The sequence below is a fragment of the Hemitrygon akajei genome, chromosome 17 (assembly GCF_048418815.1).
Source record: "Hemitrygon akajei chromosome 17, sHemAka1.3, whole genome shotgun sequence".
Lineage (NCBI taxonomy): Eukaryota > Metazoa > Chordata > Chondrichthyes > Myliobatiformes > Dasyatidae > Hemitrygon > Hemitrygon akajei.
The window spans coordinates 52,409,078-52,428,075 of record NC_133140.1 but is presented as its reverse complement, the minus strand read 5'-3'; the positions used below and the strand labels follow the sequence as shown (position 1 = coordinate 52,428,075).

Sequence of the window (18,998 nt, the reverse complement as noted above, 5' to 3'; positions counted from 1 at the left end):
GGGACTACTCCTCCTCTGAACAGACACATCCATCAAGGATGGCAGTGCTGTACCTCCCAGCAAGATGTTTTCTAGAACTTGGCTATTTTTTAGAGAGTTTACCATGGGTCTTTAATTCAATCACAAGTCTAACAGTTCTACGTTTTGCCTGCTTATTGATCAGAGATATGCTGGCAATTTGCCTACCAATACATAGATACCACTATATATAAGACAGTAACAACTGCACCATTTTTATCATTGTAATAGGGAAATGTCCCCAACGTCAAGTACAAAAGTATATATGTATTATGTTCATCATGCTTATTTTGAAATTTACAAATAAATTTTAATTGCTGGTGATAAAGCACAACAAAATGCTTATTTGTTTCTTTTGGACCTTTTGTCCTTTAAACCATTAAGAGCTGAAATTTCATTACACCATAGTAACAGAGCTTGTATATCAGTGACTTTTCTCTGATTAATGCAGACACATGTGCTTTAAATTACACTAATTGCTTTATAGAGCCTGTTAAACAATGACTCTGAATGCCCCATTTATTACTTTGAGGAAGGGGGTATAATTTCTTGTTGTGCCCTTTGCTAATATATCCTTACAATCTCAGCATAAGAATTTAGGGCATCTGGAAACTTTGGAATTTTTTAATATAAATCATTCGATTTTAAAAGGGATAGCACCATCTAAATTACTTACTTAACTCCAATGAACAATGACACACGTGATTAAGTGATACAGAAATAATTTCAAAGCATTTGAAAAATAGTGTGAGTTGCAGTGATGCAGCACAAATTAGCTTAACGAAGAAGGGTCTTTAATTCAAGACCATTTAGTCGATTGTCTACTTGTTCAGTACTGCATTTCATTGATCTGAATCATGGTGTATCCTTGGAGCGAGTTATGTTTTTCCCAATGACTAACATACAGCTCTATGTTTATCCAAGACTTTTCCTCAGTAAATTAGACTCAGTTGCCTGTCAGGCATTCGCCATTCTTGTGAGAGAGCTCCACAGTCCCAGGATGTCTGTACCTTTACTTTTCCATTCAGTTTTCTGTGTGCATGTAAATGGAACAGATGTCAACCACTGAAAGCCCAGTTCTCGTCATTTTCTAAGGAGATGCAATATAATTTCTATTTGATATTCTTGTACAACACAGTCAAATATTCACAGCATTCCTTAAAAGATTGGTTGTCTGTTCTTGCCAGTGGCTGACACTCAATCCTGAAAACTTCTGGCATCATAATATAAGAACGTATCTTAAATTATATTTTGAAAGAAGTAATGCTGTAATAGCATTGAGAGCTATCATTTAACGAGATTGCATTTACAGTACACCCCACACTGAGCACTCAGAACGGAATCGCCAAAGTGAAGCCCAGGCAGGTGTTTTAATCAGCACTGAGGAACTTGCAAAATCCTGTTTCCCTTGAATATGAGAACTACACCACACACTAGATTTGCAGCCTAAAATAAATTTGATCAAACTTGCATGAAGCGGATTCTAAATCTGACAATGAGGATTATAAAGATGTTGTGTTGTAACAATTGCAGAACACCATCACATCTTTCAACCTTGCATTGTTTGATCATGAGTACAATCACCTAATTAGAAGACTTGACACAAATACAAAGGGAAGGGTGGGTGTAAGATGAACAAAATAGCCAGTGGCTCAAGTCAGAGGCTCATCAATATATCATCTTATAGTTTTGTTGCCATCTTTGCTGGTTTGCCCCGGCAGAGGCATATTTTCACATTCCAGATGGTTTGGACAGGCTCTGAAATCTTGTATTGAACCTAGACTGCAATGCATAAATAAATTTTCTGACAGCTACTCTGCTAATCAACTGACAGAACCTAGTTAAATGATCTAATGCAATGAGAATGAACAATAACGTTATGCGGATCAAAGAAAAGTATTAACAGATACTGCGACCAATACAGAGACAAGGAATTCAAAATAGCTCAGGCAAGCTGCAGCAGCTATATTTTCCAAACATAAATTTATTGGGGCAATTAAGACAGGTAAGCTAATAAAGTGCTATCCATTTCAATCTTAATTAAACAAATTCAGCTGAGCACTTATATAAATCCAGACTTTTTAGTAAGTATGTACTTCATTCATTTGATGGCGAATCATCTAACTTCATTTTTCACGTCATTTTATGACTGCTGTGCTTGCATACATTAAATAGATATTTAATATATCCAAGCACAGTGCATTTAACTGAATGGGATCTTGGAAATGGTCAATTACAATCATTAAAATTATGCTTGATTTCTGGTCACTTGAAATTGAGTTATGATTAAAGTGATCAGATCAGGATTAATTAGATCATTAATTCTTGGAAGTGTTAAAGCAGACAATATTGCAAAAAATATTTTTCCAAAAAATTTGGTAAAATTTTACTGATTTGCTGATGTAATTCAAATGTTTTCCCTAAGATCGAGCAAGCTGTGAGAAATTTAGAATGATAAAATCTGAATTTATATTCAGAGAAGATAATTTCGCATTATGGGGTTTAGTGGGCAGATTGTGCACCATCTTGGTGTCAGTGCATATTAAAACAGAATATTGCCAATGCACCCAATTGTTTTATCATTTTTGGTAAATAGTTTTAATGCTGCAGCTCTTACCTGTATGTGACCTCATATGGGTCTTAAGGTGGCTGGGCTGGGTAAAGGCTTTACCACATTCCTTGCATGGAAACTCATTGTGTTTGCCTTGTGTCTTCCCCAAACCTAGGCATGCATACATTGCGAAAAAATGTAGTTAGCAGCCATAGAAGTATATGGAGTCATCAGTGAAACTAAACAAGACCAGACAGAAAACCCAACAAATTTACTGGTCTTTACATTCTCAATACCAAAATCTCAAGCTGTTGAGTCAACTTGAATTAGCAGCAGAGGTGTATTCCAATACACCACTGCTCAGCCACTTAGTTCTCTATTTCAATACAATATATGGTTCCCTTTATATACCTGAAATTGACTTCAAGCAACAGTTTTCCTGATCTTTAAACCCAAAAGCCTAGAAACTCTTTATTGCCATTTTTTCAGTATTAAATAGTAGCTGTATGCTTAACACTATTGAAAAGGCATTAAAAAAGGTGATAGTTCCTGCTGCCATTTGGTAAAGAGTGGACATTACTGATAATCATGAGTTGCTATATAGCTGTGTCCTCCTCAGTCAGCACTAATTGCACACATATGTAATGTTACCAGCCTTCTCCCAACACTGGAGATGGTTATTCCTTTCAGCATTGCTGCATGTCGATGATAAGGCCAACAATAATGCCGAGAGAGATGCCAAGATTCTTGTGGATTACTTCACCAACAAGATGGGAGCATCACCTCCGGGACTACTTGCAAGTGATGCTGAAAGAATATTGCCTAGGTGGCCTCCAGTTGATCAACACTCCTTGTACTGCTGACCAGGATCACAAAAACACAACCTCATAGGTTGGAAGAGTTTATGCAACTTTAAAATATCTATACATCTGCATCTCCAGCATTCAGATCCACTCACAAGCTGTGAACATTTTTTCCTGCAGTACATTTTACACACAGACCTGCTTTTGTCTGATTTCTTTTTCTCTCTTTCTTGTCAGACCATTTTGACCTTTTTCTTTCTGTCCTTCTCTCCATGACTCTTATCATTGTCCCAAATGTTCAGCAATACTCCACTAATCCTGTGAGTTTCACACACATGTACACATTTTCATGACTATTCCACACTATTATTCAGGAAGGCCACAATGTCATGTTGTTACGCCTGTGCCCCCTCCTTTTTGAGAATCGCAAGATCGCTATTAATTCAGGTCAGGAGACCCAGGAAATGAGAGAGAGACGTTTGGAATGTCCTGGCTCTCAGCAATTTCAAAGCCACAGGAACCGGCCATTGTCTCTTGGAGACGGAATTGTGTATTGAGCACTGCACTATTCATTGATGTCCTCAAGGAAGGAGCAACGTGGGCTGGTTGGGGGGATGACATCCTCCCCAACCTGATTGACATTTGAGACCCCGTGAGTAAGGATAAAAGAGGGTCTGGGGAACAACCCCTTTCAGACGCACCAGAAGAAATGCTAGAAATCCTGTAACAGCGTAATAGCGAAAGCCAGTGGAAAGCCCACGTGCGTCCTTTTCCATTTGCCTCGGAATTGGTGGGCCTTACCACGGAAGAACGGCTTTAGCTAACACAAAGGAGAAATCAGCCCCAACGACTCTCGAAGGATTGACATCATAAAAGGAATGGGCAAGTTTTAAACTCTCTCTCTTGACTCCAACCAAAGGCTGCAGCCTGCAGCTTGAATGAACTTGAGTGACTTTTATATTTCCATCGGACAATACATTATCCCCTAGACAACGATAGAGCTATTTCTTATTGATTATTATTATACCCGCGCTTTTAGATTTAGTATTGACGACGTATATTATCTGTATGTTTGCATCGATATAATTTTTGTGTATTTTTATCAATAAATACTGTTAAAAATAGTACCATCAGACTTCAGCGGACCTCTCTATCTTTGCTGGTAAGTGACCCAGTTACGGGGTACGTAACAATGTTCACTTAATCACTCCTCTGGGCAAAGATCTCCAAGATGAGGCACCTGGGCTACAGGCTGGAGAGGAATCAAACAGGTTAACTCCTCTGGAGGAGCGAGTTATTGCAAAAGGCAACCTCCGGGCACCAGTGCTTGTCTGACACATGCAAAAGGTGATGGACAAAACTTGTACCCTGGCACCACCTCACTCCCTGGCGTAGAACTTTTCACCCATAGGCTCAGTACCTGTCACCAGGATGTTCACGTCCAAGCAACTGCAATTAATGGCACTTTCAAACACCAGTAGTTCATTAAATTGATCCAATAACCAGGTACAACCCATCATTGAACTACACCTAGACAGATGCACTGCACAACAGAGCCAAACGTTTATGCATTCCAGAATGCAGCAAGTCTACTAATTGATACTTTCTTCACAATCTAGCACAACATCTTAAGTGGCAGTATCACACACCTGAGCCTTTCTCAATACATATCTATACTTGTACACATTGCAAGGTGAACACAACTAACACAAATATCATCACTGCCCTGATGTGCTCTGCAAGCATTCCTTTACAAGTAATATTCAGGAAGAATAACAAAGTACTCAGGACACAGAAGTCTCCTTTATTAGGAAAATTCAAGTTGTGTTTTGGCAGTCCTGGGTTTCCAAACTGTAGGCTTTATGGTGAGTTTGTCATTCTGTCTCAGTTAACAAATGGTTTCAAAATATCCAGAAGTTAATATTTACATAAAAGTGTTGGCTGAAGAACATTGCAAGAGCTCTCTTTTCATTTAGGAGGGATTCAGTGTTGAAATGTAATAATGGCAGTGCAGCTGATTCACTGCTCCATGGCCACCAGTCTGATCCTGACTTCTGGTGTGGAGTTTGCATATCCCCCTGGGTGCTTGGGTTTCCACACTGGTTGATTGTCTCACCCTTGGTGTAGGTAGTAGCAGGAGAACTTGGAGAAGTTGATCAGAATGTGTGAGAGAACTCACTACAGGTAAATACGTGTAGATTCCATAGACAGGATTGGTAGACGTGGGGTCCCAATGTCAGGAAAGTGAAACTTGAGAAGCGTTGCTGTAGCATCACTTGGCTACTTCTCTTCGAAGCAGGCTTGCTTCAAAGAGGCAGGGAAGGAGCTCTGAGCCACAGGCTGGGCTGTCTAAACTAGTGGGAGAAGGAAGCATTGGCTGAAACGATTAAAAAGCAGCCTTTTGCACCAGTGTGTTTGTCTCCCCAGAAAATCTGCTCAATTTCAGGCCCTCTGAGGGAAGACACCAGTTTAAAGGGGCGCACTTCACTGCATGAGATGCCTGGCTCTAGCTGGCTGCAGAAAGATAATTGCCCCCCTGACTCCGCAGGAGTTACGGCCAGTCAGTTGTGCTGACTTGGATGTGTTGGATGTTGAGGTTGGATGTGTCTCATAAAAGGGAGGCACTGAGGCAAATGTTTTTAGTAAATATTGTTAGAATGCTTTGCACTAGGTTGGACCGGCTCTATGTGGTGGGTAGGACCATGGAGGGATTCATATCTTTATTCTCTTGATAGGTGGTATAGACCCAGGAGAACCACCCTTCCACCCTGAAAGTGGTTTCCCTGAGCTAGGGCATGGTAATACCAGGGGACCATGATGGTTGAGAGATCAGGTCACTGCCTCTGCTAACCCTGAACCAGTACCAGGTTGGTTCCCAGGTTCAATAGCTTGCTTCTTTGCAGCACAGTGCATTATTCTGCTGGAAGCAGCTGGCCATGCTCTGTTAGCCTAGGTGGGGTCCCAAAAGGCATGACAACAGCCATGCATTCTGGACATAAGTCGCTATCCATGAGACACAGGTGGGCAGGCAGCAACTGAAGATGTTCACAATCTCAGGATAGGGTCATAAAGAAAGCTTTTGACACATTGGCCTTCATAAAACAACATATTCAGTACAGGAGAAGGGATGTTATGTTGAAGTTGTATAAGACATTGGAGAGGCCTAGTTTTTGGAGTATTTTGTGCAGTTTTGGTTATCTCCTACAGGAAAGATGTAAATAAGGTTGAAAGAGTACAGAAAAAAATTACAAGAATGTTGCCGGGTCTGGAGGACCAGAGTTATATGGAAAGGTTAAATAGGTCAGGACTTTATTCCTTGTAATGTAGAAGGTTGAGAGGATATTGGATAGAGGTACACTATCAAAATTATGAGTAGTATAGATAGGGTAAAAACATGCAGGCTGTTTTCATTGAGGGCGGTGGGACTACGACTAGAGGTCATGGGTTAAGGGTGAAAGGTGAAAGGTTTAAGAGGAACATCAGGGGAAGCTTCTTCACTCAGAATGGTTGTGAGAGTGTGGAACATTGCCAGTGTAAGTGGCGCATGCAAGCTCAGTTTCAACATTTAGGAGAAGTTTGGATAGGTACACAGGTGGTAGGGGTGTAGAGGGATATGGTCCCAGTGCAGGTCGATGGGTGGAAACAGTTTAAATGGATCGGCATGGACTAGATGGGCCAAAGGGTCTGGTTCTCTGCTGTACTTTTCTACTACTCTTATGACACTATTTCATAATCAGGATTTCCCTCTGGGAGATCTCTGTGATTATCCTCACAAGCGCCACCAAGGCAGTTTCCCCAGACTATCAGCACACCAGCTTCAACCTGGCAGTTTTGCGCTGACCATAGTCACTAAAGTTCTTCAACCAATGTAACTGAAGTGGAACAACTGACCTAAATGGACATCCTGGGAGGACATCTGTATCCCTCGGCTGGGACCAAGCTCCAGCAGCCAGGTTGTCGCAGTCCAATATGGTGAGGTGACAGGGTTTCGAAACCTCCCTTTGCACCCAAATATTGTGTTCCTTTAAAGTTGTTTCATTTGTGCAGCCTATGCTGAGCGGAGCCACTTAAAGTAACTGATGTAGATTATGCTCATTCTTTTTCCTCTTTAGTTCCTTAACCTTCATTAATGAAGAAAGGGCAGTGAAATACTTTGTACAGTTTGTTCAGCTGTCACTTCAAAGCATGAAATAAATGCCTGTGTAAACTGATACAACTCTCACTGTATAATCATGTGCTACATGAGTGGAATGTTGCTTCCCTTAGTGGCACTCGTCCATTACCAGGAAAGCTTTCATGCAATCATTGAAAGGAGGGGAAAGTGTGGTACCATGTAATGAGGCCATATGAGGTGATCCAGGCCTCTATTCAACATAGAACAATCAGTGGCTCTGTACTATCTATAAACCTCCTTACAATTTAACTATTTCATGTTAGCATTGTTAGAGGGCTCAAGCAGATGGTTTGACTGCCTATAAAAGTGATTTACTGCAGAGATGGGTTTTCCTCATAAATTGTACATTAATGAAGAGTAAGGTCATCATACGTGTAATCTCGAGGACAGAACACGAAGAAGCATAAGGGTGATCTCAAATCCGCAATTTTATTGGCAAAGGTCAAGGATCATAAAGTCATGCAATGCCTTAGCCTTTCTACTTGCAGTCCATCTGCCACTAAAATATCATTGCTGTCTGAAGAAATACAGAAGAGCAGCAGTAGATACATCTGTCTGAAGCACATTGTTGCAGAACTCTAAATACTGTGTTCTTTCACAAGAAAAAAGCTTCATGAGGGAAGTAACCAAAATCTGGTTGTCAAAAGTATGAAGTTAAGTCTGTGTCTGAACGGACTGAGATGCCAAATGAATAATATGATTAGGGATTTGGCTGTAATTCCAAACGGGACCATGAGGCCTAATGAGTTTATGCTTTGATCATGCAAAGTGATTACTATTTGCATCTGCTGCTTTAATATTCCTTACATTCAAGAGCAGATTATTGTGTGTCCTTATAACCTCATTGAGACACCTGGTACTTCGTGTTGTTCTGACCCTGACTGTTGTACTTGATTGCATTCTTCTCAAGTACCTGATGAGCACCTATAGGTCTGGCAAATTGGGAGAATTGATGCAGAAGGTATTCAGCTTCTCAGATTGAATTGAGATACAGTGCGCTTTGGACTTGACAAGTGGAAGAAGATTGTACAGTAGGAAACAGCATTCAGACTTTTACAAAGGTGAAGGAGATTGAAAATAAGTTTTTTGTTTGCTCCATATTTGCTGAATGGTAGAGGACATTCAACCCATCTAATCTATGCAGGCTCACAAAGCAACCCCATTTCCCACTTATTTTCCCCCAGAGTGAATCTGTGGAATGCTCTGCCACAGACTGTGGTGGAGGCCAAGTCCATGGCTATACTTAAGGCGTAAGTTGATTGTTTCCTGGTCGGTCAGGGAATCAAAGGATATGGTGAGAAGGTAGGTGTATCGGGTTGGTTAAATCCAGAGCAGACTCGATGGACTGAATGGTCTAATTCTGTTCTTATGTCTTAAGGTCTTAAGGTCTTATATTCTTTCCCACTTTCCCATCACGTCCTCCAAATCTCCCCATTGCACTGAGAGCAATATACAGCAGCCAGTTAACCTACCAACACACATGTCCTCAGAATGTGGGAGGAAACCTGACGACTAAGATGAAGCCCACTTGCTCTCTGGGAGGACATGCAAGCTCCCCACAAACAGCACCAGAGATTCTGAATGATCTCAGGACGCGAGCGTCCTGAGGCTCTAATGGCTGCACCATTATTTTCAGGATTGAGAAAGCCATTATTGCAATCTGTGGCTGAGACTGTGAAATGAAACAGAAACCTTAAGCTGCTGTTCCTGAAACACAAAGTCTGAATCAATTTTGAGCTGCAACTTTAATGATGAAGTGTGTAGTGGTAATTAGCAGAACTACAATGACTGAAGATGGTTCACAACACTCTCTAATGGCTAAGGTGATCATGCAAGGATCTGAAAGTGCAGGACAGCCACAGAAGTTATTGGTAGAATGAAAATCTTCCTGTGGATTAGGTGCTGCTGTTTCACAGCATGTCCAGAAACATGTTCTCTTGGCAGAAGCATGTCTAGGGCTATGAATCTTGAAGATCTGCAATGTGTGGCTGTTTGTTCCCAACTTCTTACTTTTCTTCTTGGGAACAGCAGACAGTATTTCACTGGCTTTTCATTCAACCTTAAAAACATCTGGACTGCAAAGGTGCACGCACCAGAATGCTCTTTATTGACTACAACTCGGCATTCAAAACTAATCAATAAACTTCAAGCTTTGGCCTCGATACCTCCTCGTGCAATTGGAATCTTGTTTTTCTCGCCTGCAGACCCCAGTCAGTTCAGATTGGCGAACAACATCTCCTCCGCAATCTCCACCAGCACAGGTGCACCACATGGCTAAGCCATTTGCTCTACTCACTTGACACTTACAAGCATAGCTCCAAAGCCATATTTAGGTTTACTGATGACCCCACTTCATAGGCTGTATAAAATGTGGTACTATCTATGAACCTCCTTACCATTTAACTATTTCACGTTAGCATCCTTAAAGGCATATAAGAGTGAAATCGCAAATCTGACTGACTGGTGCCATAGCAACAACCTCTCACTCGATGTCAACAAGACCAAAGAGAAGATTATTGTCTTCAGGAGGACGAAACTATAGGTCCATGAGCCAGTCCTCATCGGGGGATTGGAGGTAGAGAGTGTCAGCAACTTTAACTTCCTTGGTGTTATCATTTCAGAAAATCTGCCCCGGGCAGATATTGTGCAGGAATTGCCCACTGCATTAATAAAAAGCATGGCAGTGCCTTTACTTCCTTGGAAGTTTGCAAAGAGTTGGCATGACATCTAATACTTTGATAAACTTCTATAGATGTGTAGTGGTTGCGTCACAGTATAGTATGGAAACACCAATGCCCTTGAATGGAAAATTCTACAGAAAGTAGGGGATACAGCCCAGTCCCTCATGGGTAAAGACCACGGGATTCTGGTGAATGCTAAGAACCTTGCCAGACTGATGCAGACTGCAAAGCTATATTTTTGCAGCCTTAAAGTGGTCTCCATTAAATACCTGATAATAGTGTAACTACCATTACAGTGTTACTCAGCTGTTTTGTTTTGTGCTTTGAGTAGAATGAGTAGCCACTTCAGCAGGGACAGTCTCTTGTTCCCAAGACCTGTCCAGCAGGGCAGAGCATCCCCGGAAAGATGCGAGGCAACTGTGACTGCAATGTGCAAGCTGAAAGTGTACCTAGAATTGATCAGCACAGATCGAGAGAATGCACTCCCCCCCCCCCGTAAATTAACATTTACGGGTTGTAAATCATTCTTTTAATTGTCAGTAGGATGTAGGTTTATTAACAGCTATACCTGCTCCTGTACACCAAAAGAGTAGAATCAATAATCACCATCCAAATACGGGAAGATGGGTCCATGATATGTGGTAACTGCAGCCAGGAATGATCCACAAGCTAAAAGCTACAAGTCAATATGACTTTAACCTCAACCTTGACCCCACACAGAGAGTGGTGGTAGATGCAGATACATCTAGAAACTCTTAGATAGGCACATGGATGATAGAAAACTGCAGGGCTATGTGGGAAGGAAGGGTTGGATTGATTTTGAGGTAGGTTAAAAGGTCAACACAACATCATGGGCTGGGGGGGACGTCACGTGATGACGTAGGATCGAGACGTGGAAATCCAGCTCTCCCGTAAAAAACCAGTAAAATAATGTTCAAGTGAAGAAAAGTTAGTAAATACTTTTTAAAAATTACTTATAAACTACTCAGGATTGTCTTAAGATATGTCTCCTAAACAGAAGCAGAAGAAAACTACTACTTTGAAGACAACACAAGTTGGAAAAGAATCAAGGCCGGCCGCCATGAAAGAGCCTCGGGCTCAAGTGCATTTTACCTTTGGTGATACAGAACAGGAAACTGCAGCAACATCAACCGTTTCCAAAAAAAAAGAGCAACAGGAATTGCGCATGCGTGAAGGAAGGGGCATGCGCAAACACGAGCAACCCAAACTACAAATCCCAGCTATGATCAGAACTGAAAGTGAAAGTGAATATGAGGTGGAATCAGATTCTCTGGATAAATCAGACGAAGATGAAGAGACAAAGAAGAGCAACAGGAAGAGGTTGGAGGTGATATTGGAGACATAAAAAAATCTTTGGAGCAAATAATGCATGAATTAAAAGCATTAAAAGTAATAAAAAAAGATATTAAAAATATGAAGATTATGTTTGATAAAATGATGAAAAGACATGACAAAATGGACAAGAAAATTAAAAACTTGGAAGAAACAACGGGAGACACCATTGATAGAGTGAATAAAATGGAAGATAATATTTCTGCCTGGACATCAGAAAGAAAATGGTTGTTGGAAAAAGTGGATGTACTTGAAAATTTTAGCAGACGAAATAATATTAAGATTGTTGGACTTAAAGAAGGTATAGAGGGAGAGGATCCAATATTTTTTTTCAAAAATGGATTCCGGAAATTTTGGAAATGGAAGAAGGAACCCAGTTAATTGAAATTGAAAGGGCTCACAGTGCTTTAAGATCAAGACCTCAAGTTGATCAAAACCCACGATCAATCTTGATAAAATGCTTAAGATAACAAGATAAAGAAAAGATCTTGAAGGCGGTTGCCAATGTGCCAGAAAGAGAAACGGGCCATTGATGATAGAAGGGAAAACTTCTTTTCTATCCTGATATAAGTTATGACCTTTTGAAGAGAAAGAAGGAATTTAACCCAGCGACAAAGGTTTCATAGGAAAAGGGTTATAAATTTATATTGCGCCACCCGGCATCCCTGATAATTTTTTTGGATGACGGAAAAAGATCTTTTACTGATTATCAGGATGCGGAAGAATTTGCACAAGAACTCCCAAATAGTCGCTAACCACAGCCAAAGATTTAAAAGTGAAACGGATTAAAGATGAAGACAGGGACAGTGAATGGAGTTGATGGATGTTTAAGGACAGAAGAATATTTAAATATATTCTTAATTATATGATACAGGGGGAGAAAGGTAAAACTTTGAGAAATATTAATCGAGAGTAGTGATATTATTTTTTCTTCTCTTATATATACTTTTTTATGTTATGGGGGAGCTGGGGGAACTTTGGATCGATTGCTACGGGATTCACGTGTGTAATCATGGTGATTGCCATGACCTGTACAACGGAGGGGGGTAATGTTGTGTTTTTTTTATTCACAACATTAGTAGGGGGTATCTTGTTTTTTTTTCTTTATAATCTATTTTTCTTTAATCTTTCTTTCTTTGCCTGGACAATTGGGGGGAGACACATAGCAACACGGAGAATTTTTAAAAGATTCCCCAAGGTACTACAAAAGTTGAAAAGTTAGGTATTACTATAGACTGGAGTAACCCTGTTAAAGATAATGACTAATTTACTGAATTTTTAAAGTTTTAATGTTAATAGGCTTAATGGACCAGTGAAAAGAAAAAGAATTTTAACATACATTAAGAAAATGAAAATAGACATAGCTTTTAGCTGCATTCCATTTCAAAAAATTACTTATAATTTAAGAGATAAATATGAAATATTTTTGAAAATTTGGCGCCCTTATTTACAAAAGATAGGATTAAATATATAGGTGCTCCAAAGATAAAATTATTGGTTATTTGGGGAAAGAAAGAAATATATATACTAAAGCTATTATGAACTCCATGGAGCATGTGGGGATCTTCTGATATCCGGGCATTCTTTTTTTTTTCTTTTTTTTCCTCTTTCTACAGGGATCTGTTAGGGGGAAGGGGTTAAGGGGCGGGGGGAAGGGTTGATAATTTTTTTTTCCTTCTGTAACCATTTGAAAATTCAATTTAAAAAATTTATTTAAAAAACATCATGGGCTGAAGCGACTGTACTGTGCTGTACTGTTCTATGTACAACTGAGGACAAACTGCATAAAATTTTATGAGAGCACAGTTCTCAGGGATGAGTAACTCATGGAAGCACAACCCGCATTGTCCATCTGAGAAGTATAGTTAAGACCACGGCTCCCTGTGAATTATGGACCTCCACTGACTGCTGCAGGCCAACGATTGAGAGGAGTAGCAGGTCAATATCAATAACCTTTGTGAGTCCTGCTGGAGGCAGAGTGATTTAATTTATAAGGAAAGCCCTACCTTTGGTGCAAGTAATGTGCAGAGCAAGTGGTCAGGCTGTGGAATGGCACGTAGCAAACCGACTATATATGTTAGGTGTTCGAACTCCACACTGTTTATGACTAACCAGTGCTACTCAAGGCTGCTTCTTCTGTGACTGAACAGCGACACTCCTTTACTGGTGATTGGGTGTGATGGATATTCACTTCCTGGGCCATGGGTCTCTTGTTTTTGCCAAGCTTAGCTTTCTAAACATAGCAGCGGACACTTCTGGAGATCAAAGGGCTGTTTTGAAGAGGATAATCTTCCAACTAATATTCATTGTTTAACTTCTAGTCATAAATGGGAGCCAGTCTTCAGTTTTTAATATAAATGGAAAACAGTAATCAGCTTGAAGTTGAAAAACCACAGCTGTGGAAACAAGCACTGTTTACAGCACAAGATGCTGACCGTGGCACCTGCCTTACGGCTGAAGACGTGCAGCTTAAGACAATGGGTTATTTTGTTTGGGTTGTTTCAGATTAGACAACACTGATTAAGATGCTTATTTCAAAGAAGCCTGCAGACCAGATAAAGACAATCACTTAGCACATCAACAGCTGATTTATTAATAAGTTGGAAAGTTTATGTACTCAGGGAAGTTAGCTTCACAGCATTAATTGTGAGTACCTGTGACCTGTGTCTCCAAGAAGCTCTGAGACTATTTGTGTTAAAAGGTATCTGAAAGAATATCGCATGTGTGAAGGCACCCAAGTGGCAAAGAGACTGTATAAATGTCAACAGCAGTTCTGGCTTATTAGGAATGGGGTAAGGAACACCACAGAGCATTAAAGAAACAAAGGGTGAACTAGAGTCCATTCCTCTACCTTTCAGTTCTACGACAGACGAATGGTTCGTCTGCGTCGTTAGTTTGTCTTTTTAAGTTTCGGAAATTGCACCTGTGTTTTGGAAACCCTTTGTGTTTTAGAAATGGTTTGTAATTTGGAAGTCTTTATTAAGATAGAAATCCTCTGTGAGTTTTAACTGTACTTTAAGAGTGTTGTTTGGATTTAAATGTGTATCACTGAAAATAAATGAACTGTGTTTGAAATGACTTGGTTAGCTGGAAGTATCTTCTCCTTAGTAGGGAGAGGGGACCCACTGCTCGAATATTGGGTATTGGCAGCTAAACTTGCCATGGAGAATAAACAGGGAAGTGAACTAGTCTTTGGAGATTGGGTAGTTACTGCATAATCGCCCTTTAATGAGGATGCACATGGCTAATTATATTAGATAGAGCTTAAAGTCTTCGTCTGAGTTTAGAACTTTGTGGTCAGCAAACCAGATACGATCACATGCAAATGAAAATTTCATTGTTGATGAATTTCAGGATTTGCTCTGCTTCTAACGTATTTAAATGAGTTTTAAACTGAAAAATCACACCCAGACATGAGCAGAAAATATAGTGATTGATGCTAAGACACCCAAGAATAGGCATAGATTTCATCACTTGACATGGATGCAAGTTTAAAATTTTCAACATCTTTTCAACACAGTGCAAATGAATCTCTAGGCCTCCATCATCAGCAGCTGCAGGAATGTAAAATAAAAACACATGAGTTTTGTGTCTCTGTTCTTTTTCCTGGCATGGTACATTTAAAATCTCTTAGTCTGAAAATATCTCTGCCACAAACCGATATGGTTAAGGAGTATCTGGATGAAATAACATTTGATTCCATTAATGAAATCACTTGCAAAATCCTTCATACCGTTACCTAGTCAAACAACCAAGCAAGAGTAGATCCAATGCTGCAGATACCATCCAGGTAAAGAAATTTATGGTGGAGTAACAATCAGAAATAGAGATTTTCAAACCAGATTCCTTCAGTTCCATTAAATGATGTTAGCTTTCAAGATCTACAATTACCATTACACGCAGAATTGGTACAATTAAAGTATATATAGCTGATGTAACAGAAATCTGAATAAATCAATAAATATAAAATGGAATTATTGTTTTGTAAGAATTACACAACTCTGCAATGACTGCTCCCCTTCCCTCACCCACAATCCCCTCTTCCACTATTGCCACTTAATCAAAATCTAAGGCTGATCAGGCGAAATTGACAGCATCATAACAATTTTAATCCATCTTAACCTGAAGAATTCTGGCACCCAGTTCATTGTCAGTTTTTAAACATCCCAGGATGTCAATTGACTACTTTTGCTGTGACTCTGAAATTAGCACACTGGCTAGTGTCATAACTTGGTCACAAGTCCTGGAATGGCATCGAGTGTTGTGTGATATAAAACAATGCACCAAAGCTACACTGAGAGCTGCAATTTAATATCACCAGACTACAAATTTGTTAACATATTTTAGAAACAAAGTAAGTGTTGAAAATTTGTTTAACCTGGAGAACATAATTTTGTACATGTTTTGGTGCTGAAAATTGGGCTTCACCCGTTTTAGTGCAGAAAATTGCCACTATGCTTTTCCGTGACTCCAAATCAGATATCAGCAAACATAATTACAAAATTTGGACATCCTTGCTTTAAGAAAATGTCATTGTGGCTTCCACCAATTTAAAAGCATCAGCAGCCAGTTTAAAAGATGACAGCTGTGGGCAAAGATCACCGACAAGCCTGATAAATGAAGGAAAAGGCTATTGAGTGGGCAAAAAATGAAGATGGAGTGGCGGTGGGGTAGAATTGAGGAGAGATGGATAAATTGGAAGGGGGTATAGTTTAACAGCATGGTGTTGAAGAATGTTCTTGCCCCTACCCCACCACAAACAAACACAAACACACACATACACACACTGGAGTGGTGCAGAGATGACGTTGATTATGTCACCCAATATGCTGAATACACCATGAGAATTTCAAGTGCATTAGGGGTGAATCATGAATGGAAGTGTCTGGTCTAATTTCTGAATTATGCTTTTTTATATGTTGGAAATGAGCACAAATACTTCAAAGCATGCAAAAAGTGTGTTATGCATGATTTATATGTTTTTTAAAATCCAATTTCAGAACATGAGTCATCTTGGCTTCTGTTAGGAAATTTGTTTTTTAATAAAGATTTCAATTCTTCCTGCTGTGTAGAAAGTTTTACTCCCAGAGTAGTAAAACTTCCCCAGATGCTGCTAATGGTAGTGCAACATGCAAAATTTGTTAGTTCTATGATTTGCAACCCTATTCATCTGAGAAAAATGTTCCACATTTATTCACAGAACAACTAGGGTTTTACTGATTGCATTTCTTCTGAAACAACACTAATTAAGGGGTTCAAACGGCACACTTTGTTCTCAGTGAGGTCTCTGGCTTTCTATGAACTCACAATATCTCATTACAGCTCTGCCTTGATTGTTCTGTCATGGAGGTGAGGGTGATGATGACTCTTGGCTTCTTATCATTAGGTTCACACTGCTGCCTCTGACCCTTGCTGCATCCCGGAGATTACTGCTTATTGGTGCATTAGAGAGGGTCACTCAAACTTCACACTCAAGGAGAGATTTAAGCCAACTTTCCTTCACTCTACAGACGCATACAGAGCATGCTTGGAAATTTACCTGCACCCACATGGAAGATTTTTTGAAAGCTTCACTCCCAGATGAGTTCAATGCCTTCTATGCTTACTTTGACCATCAAGACATGCGAGGAACCTTCATGAACCCATGGCCCCCAATAACCCTGTGAGGGTGAACCCACGAGAAGCATCCAGCCCAGATAGGGTCGCTGAGTACTGAAGAGCTGAGCTGATCAGATTCACTGACATCTTTAACCTCTCATTTTGTCAGTCTGGGGTATCCACCTGCTTCAGCAGGTTTCAGTTATACTGGTGCCTAAGAGGGACACAGTAACCTGCCTCAATAACTATCGTCCAGCAGCATTTACATTCATTGGGATGAAGTGCTTTGAGGGGTTGGTAACGAAACATATCAAATCCACTTCAATTTGCTTACCGGCTCAACAGGTCCACAGCAGATGCCTTTTTATTGGGTTTTCACTGGGCAGCAAAGATGAATACATTAGGATATTCATTATCAACTAGAGCTCACCATTCAATTCTCAAAACTAATCAAGAAGCTTTAAGATCTTGGCCCCAATACCTCCTTGTGCAATTGGATCCCGGATTTGCTCAGTTGCAGGCCCCAGCAGTTTTGATTGGGAACAACATCTCCTCCACAATCTCCTTCAGCCCAGGTGTACCACAAGGCTGCGTGCTTAGACCCTTGCTTTATTTGCTTTCCACTTATGACTGTGAGGCTAAGCACAGCTCAAATGCCATATTTAAACTTGCTGTCAACACCACTGTTGTTGACCGAATCAAAGGTGATGACAGATCAGCATCTAGGAGAGAGATTGAAACTCTGGCTGACAAACAATCTTTCATTCAATGGCAGCAAGACCAAAGAGCTGATTATTGACTTCAGGAGGAGGAAACCAGAGGTCCATGAGCAACTTCTCATCGGGGATCAGAGGTGGAGAGGGTCACAAACCTTCTCGACATTCCTTGGTGTTATTATTTCAGAGGACCTGTCCTGAGACCAGCACCCAGGCCATGCTTCCTTCTCTCCGTTGCCATCAGGAAGAAGGTATGGGAGCCTCAGGGCCCACACCACCATGGTTCAGAAACAGTTATTACCCCTCAAATATCAGGCTCTTGAAACAGAGGGGATAGCTTCACTCATTCTTATAGCCTTATAAGAATTCTTATAGCCCCTCCTACAACTGTAATACCCACCAAATCAGTAGCTAAAATTAAGAGCTGATCTCAGATTGCACCCGTTAAGTTACATGATGAGAGTTGAAAGAAGTTTGATGTCAGTTTTAGCAGGCATTACACAGGGAAATATATGATCACTCTTCTTTGAACCTCGCAGATGCACTCTATGTAAAGTTCACTGTGTAACTTTACAAGTGACCTACAACACTGCTTTAATGGCAAAAAAAATGTTATGGATCAATTTTTTGACCATTGTGTACTGTATACATTGAACAGTGATGATCTGCTATACAATCATGCATAGATACCAGTACAGAAAATCTTTCCCCATTAGCTTATTTTTATTGCAACTAGCACCAACTGACCCAGAACTCTGCTACAAGACCTCCTAAGTTGAAATGACCATTTTACCTATCACTAACATTTCGCAGCAATGCTAATAGAATAACATCCTAAGCAACTGAAGATGCCTGGAAAAGGTAGATCTTTTAGCCACAGCACACTCTCCAAATGGGCAAATTCAAATGCACTATTTTAATTACTTTTGTACAAGAATAATTTTACATTTATTTACTGTACAGTCTAACAATTATTAACTTTTTGATACACATTACAAAACAAAAAGATAAACAAGATTCTTAAGCAATAAAGAAGATAAAAATAAGAAACTTGGAACCAGACAACCAGACATAAATTTAGCAGTGTGGGGGGGGGGGGGGGGG

At 40.1% G+C, this 18,998-nt stretch overlaps 1 protein-coding gene across 5 annotated transcripts in view; it reads right to left on the bottom strand.

Moving 5' to 3' along the window:
- znf536 (zinc finger protein 536) overlaps positions 1-18,998 on the bottom strand; it is a 509,077-nt gene that overhangs the window by 99,844 nt on the left and 390,235 nt on the right. The window contains exon 8 of one of the 5 annotated variants that reach the window (XM_073070118.1): positions 2,636-2,740. The exons of 3 other annotated variants lie outside the window; for them this stretch is intronic. In XM_073070118.1, coding sequence (XP_072926219.1) covers positions 2,636-2,740 — 105 coding nt within the window. Of the gene's footprint in view, positions 1-775; positions 1,051-2,635; positions 2,741-18,998 lie in introns of those variants that run through there. One more of the 5 variants, XM_073070123.1, reaches the window with a different exon arrangement.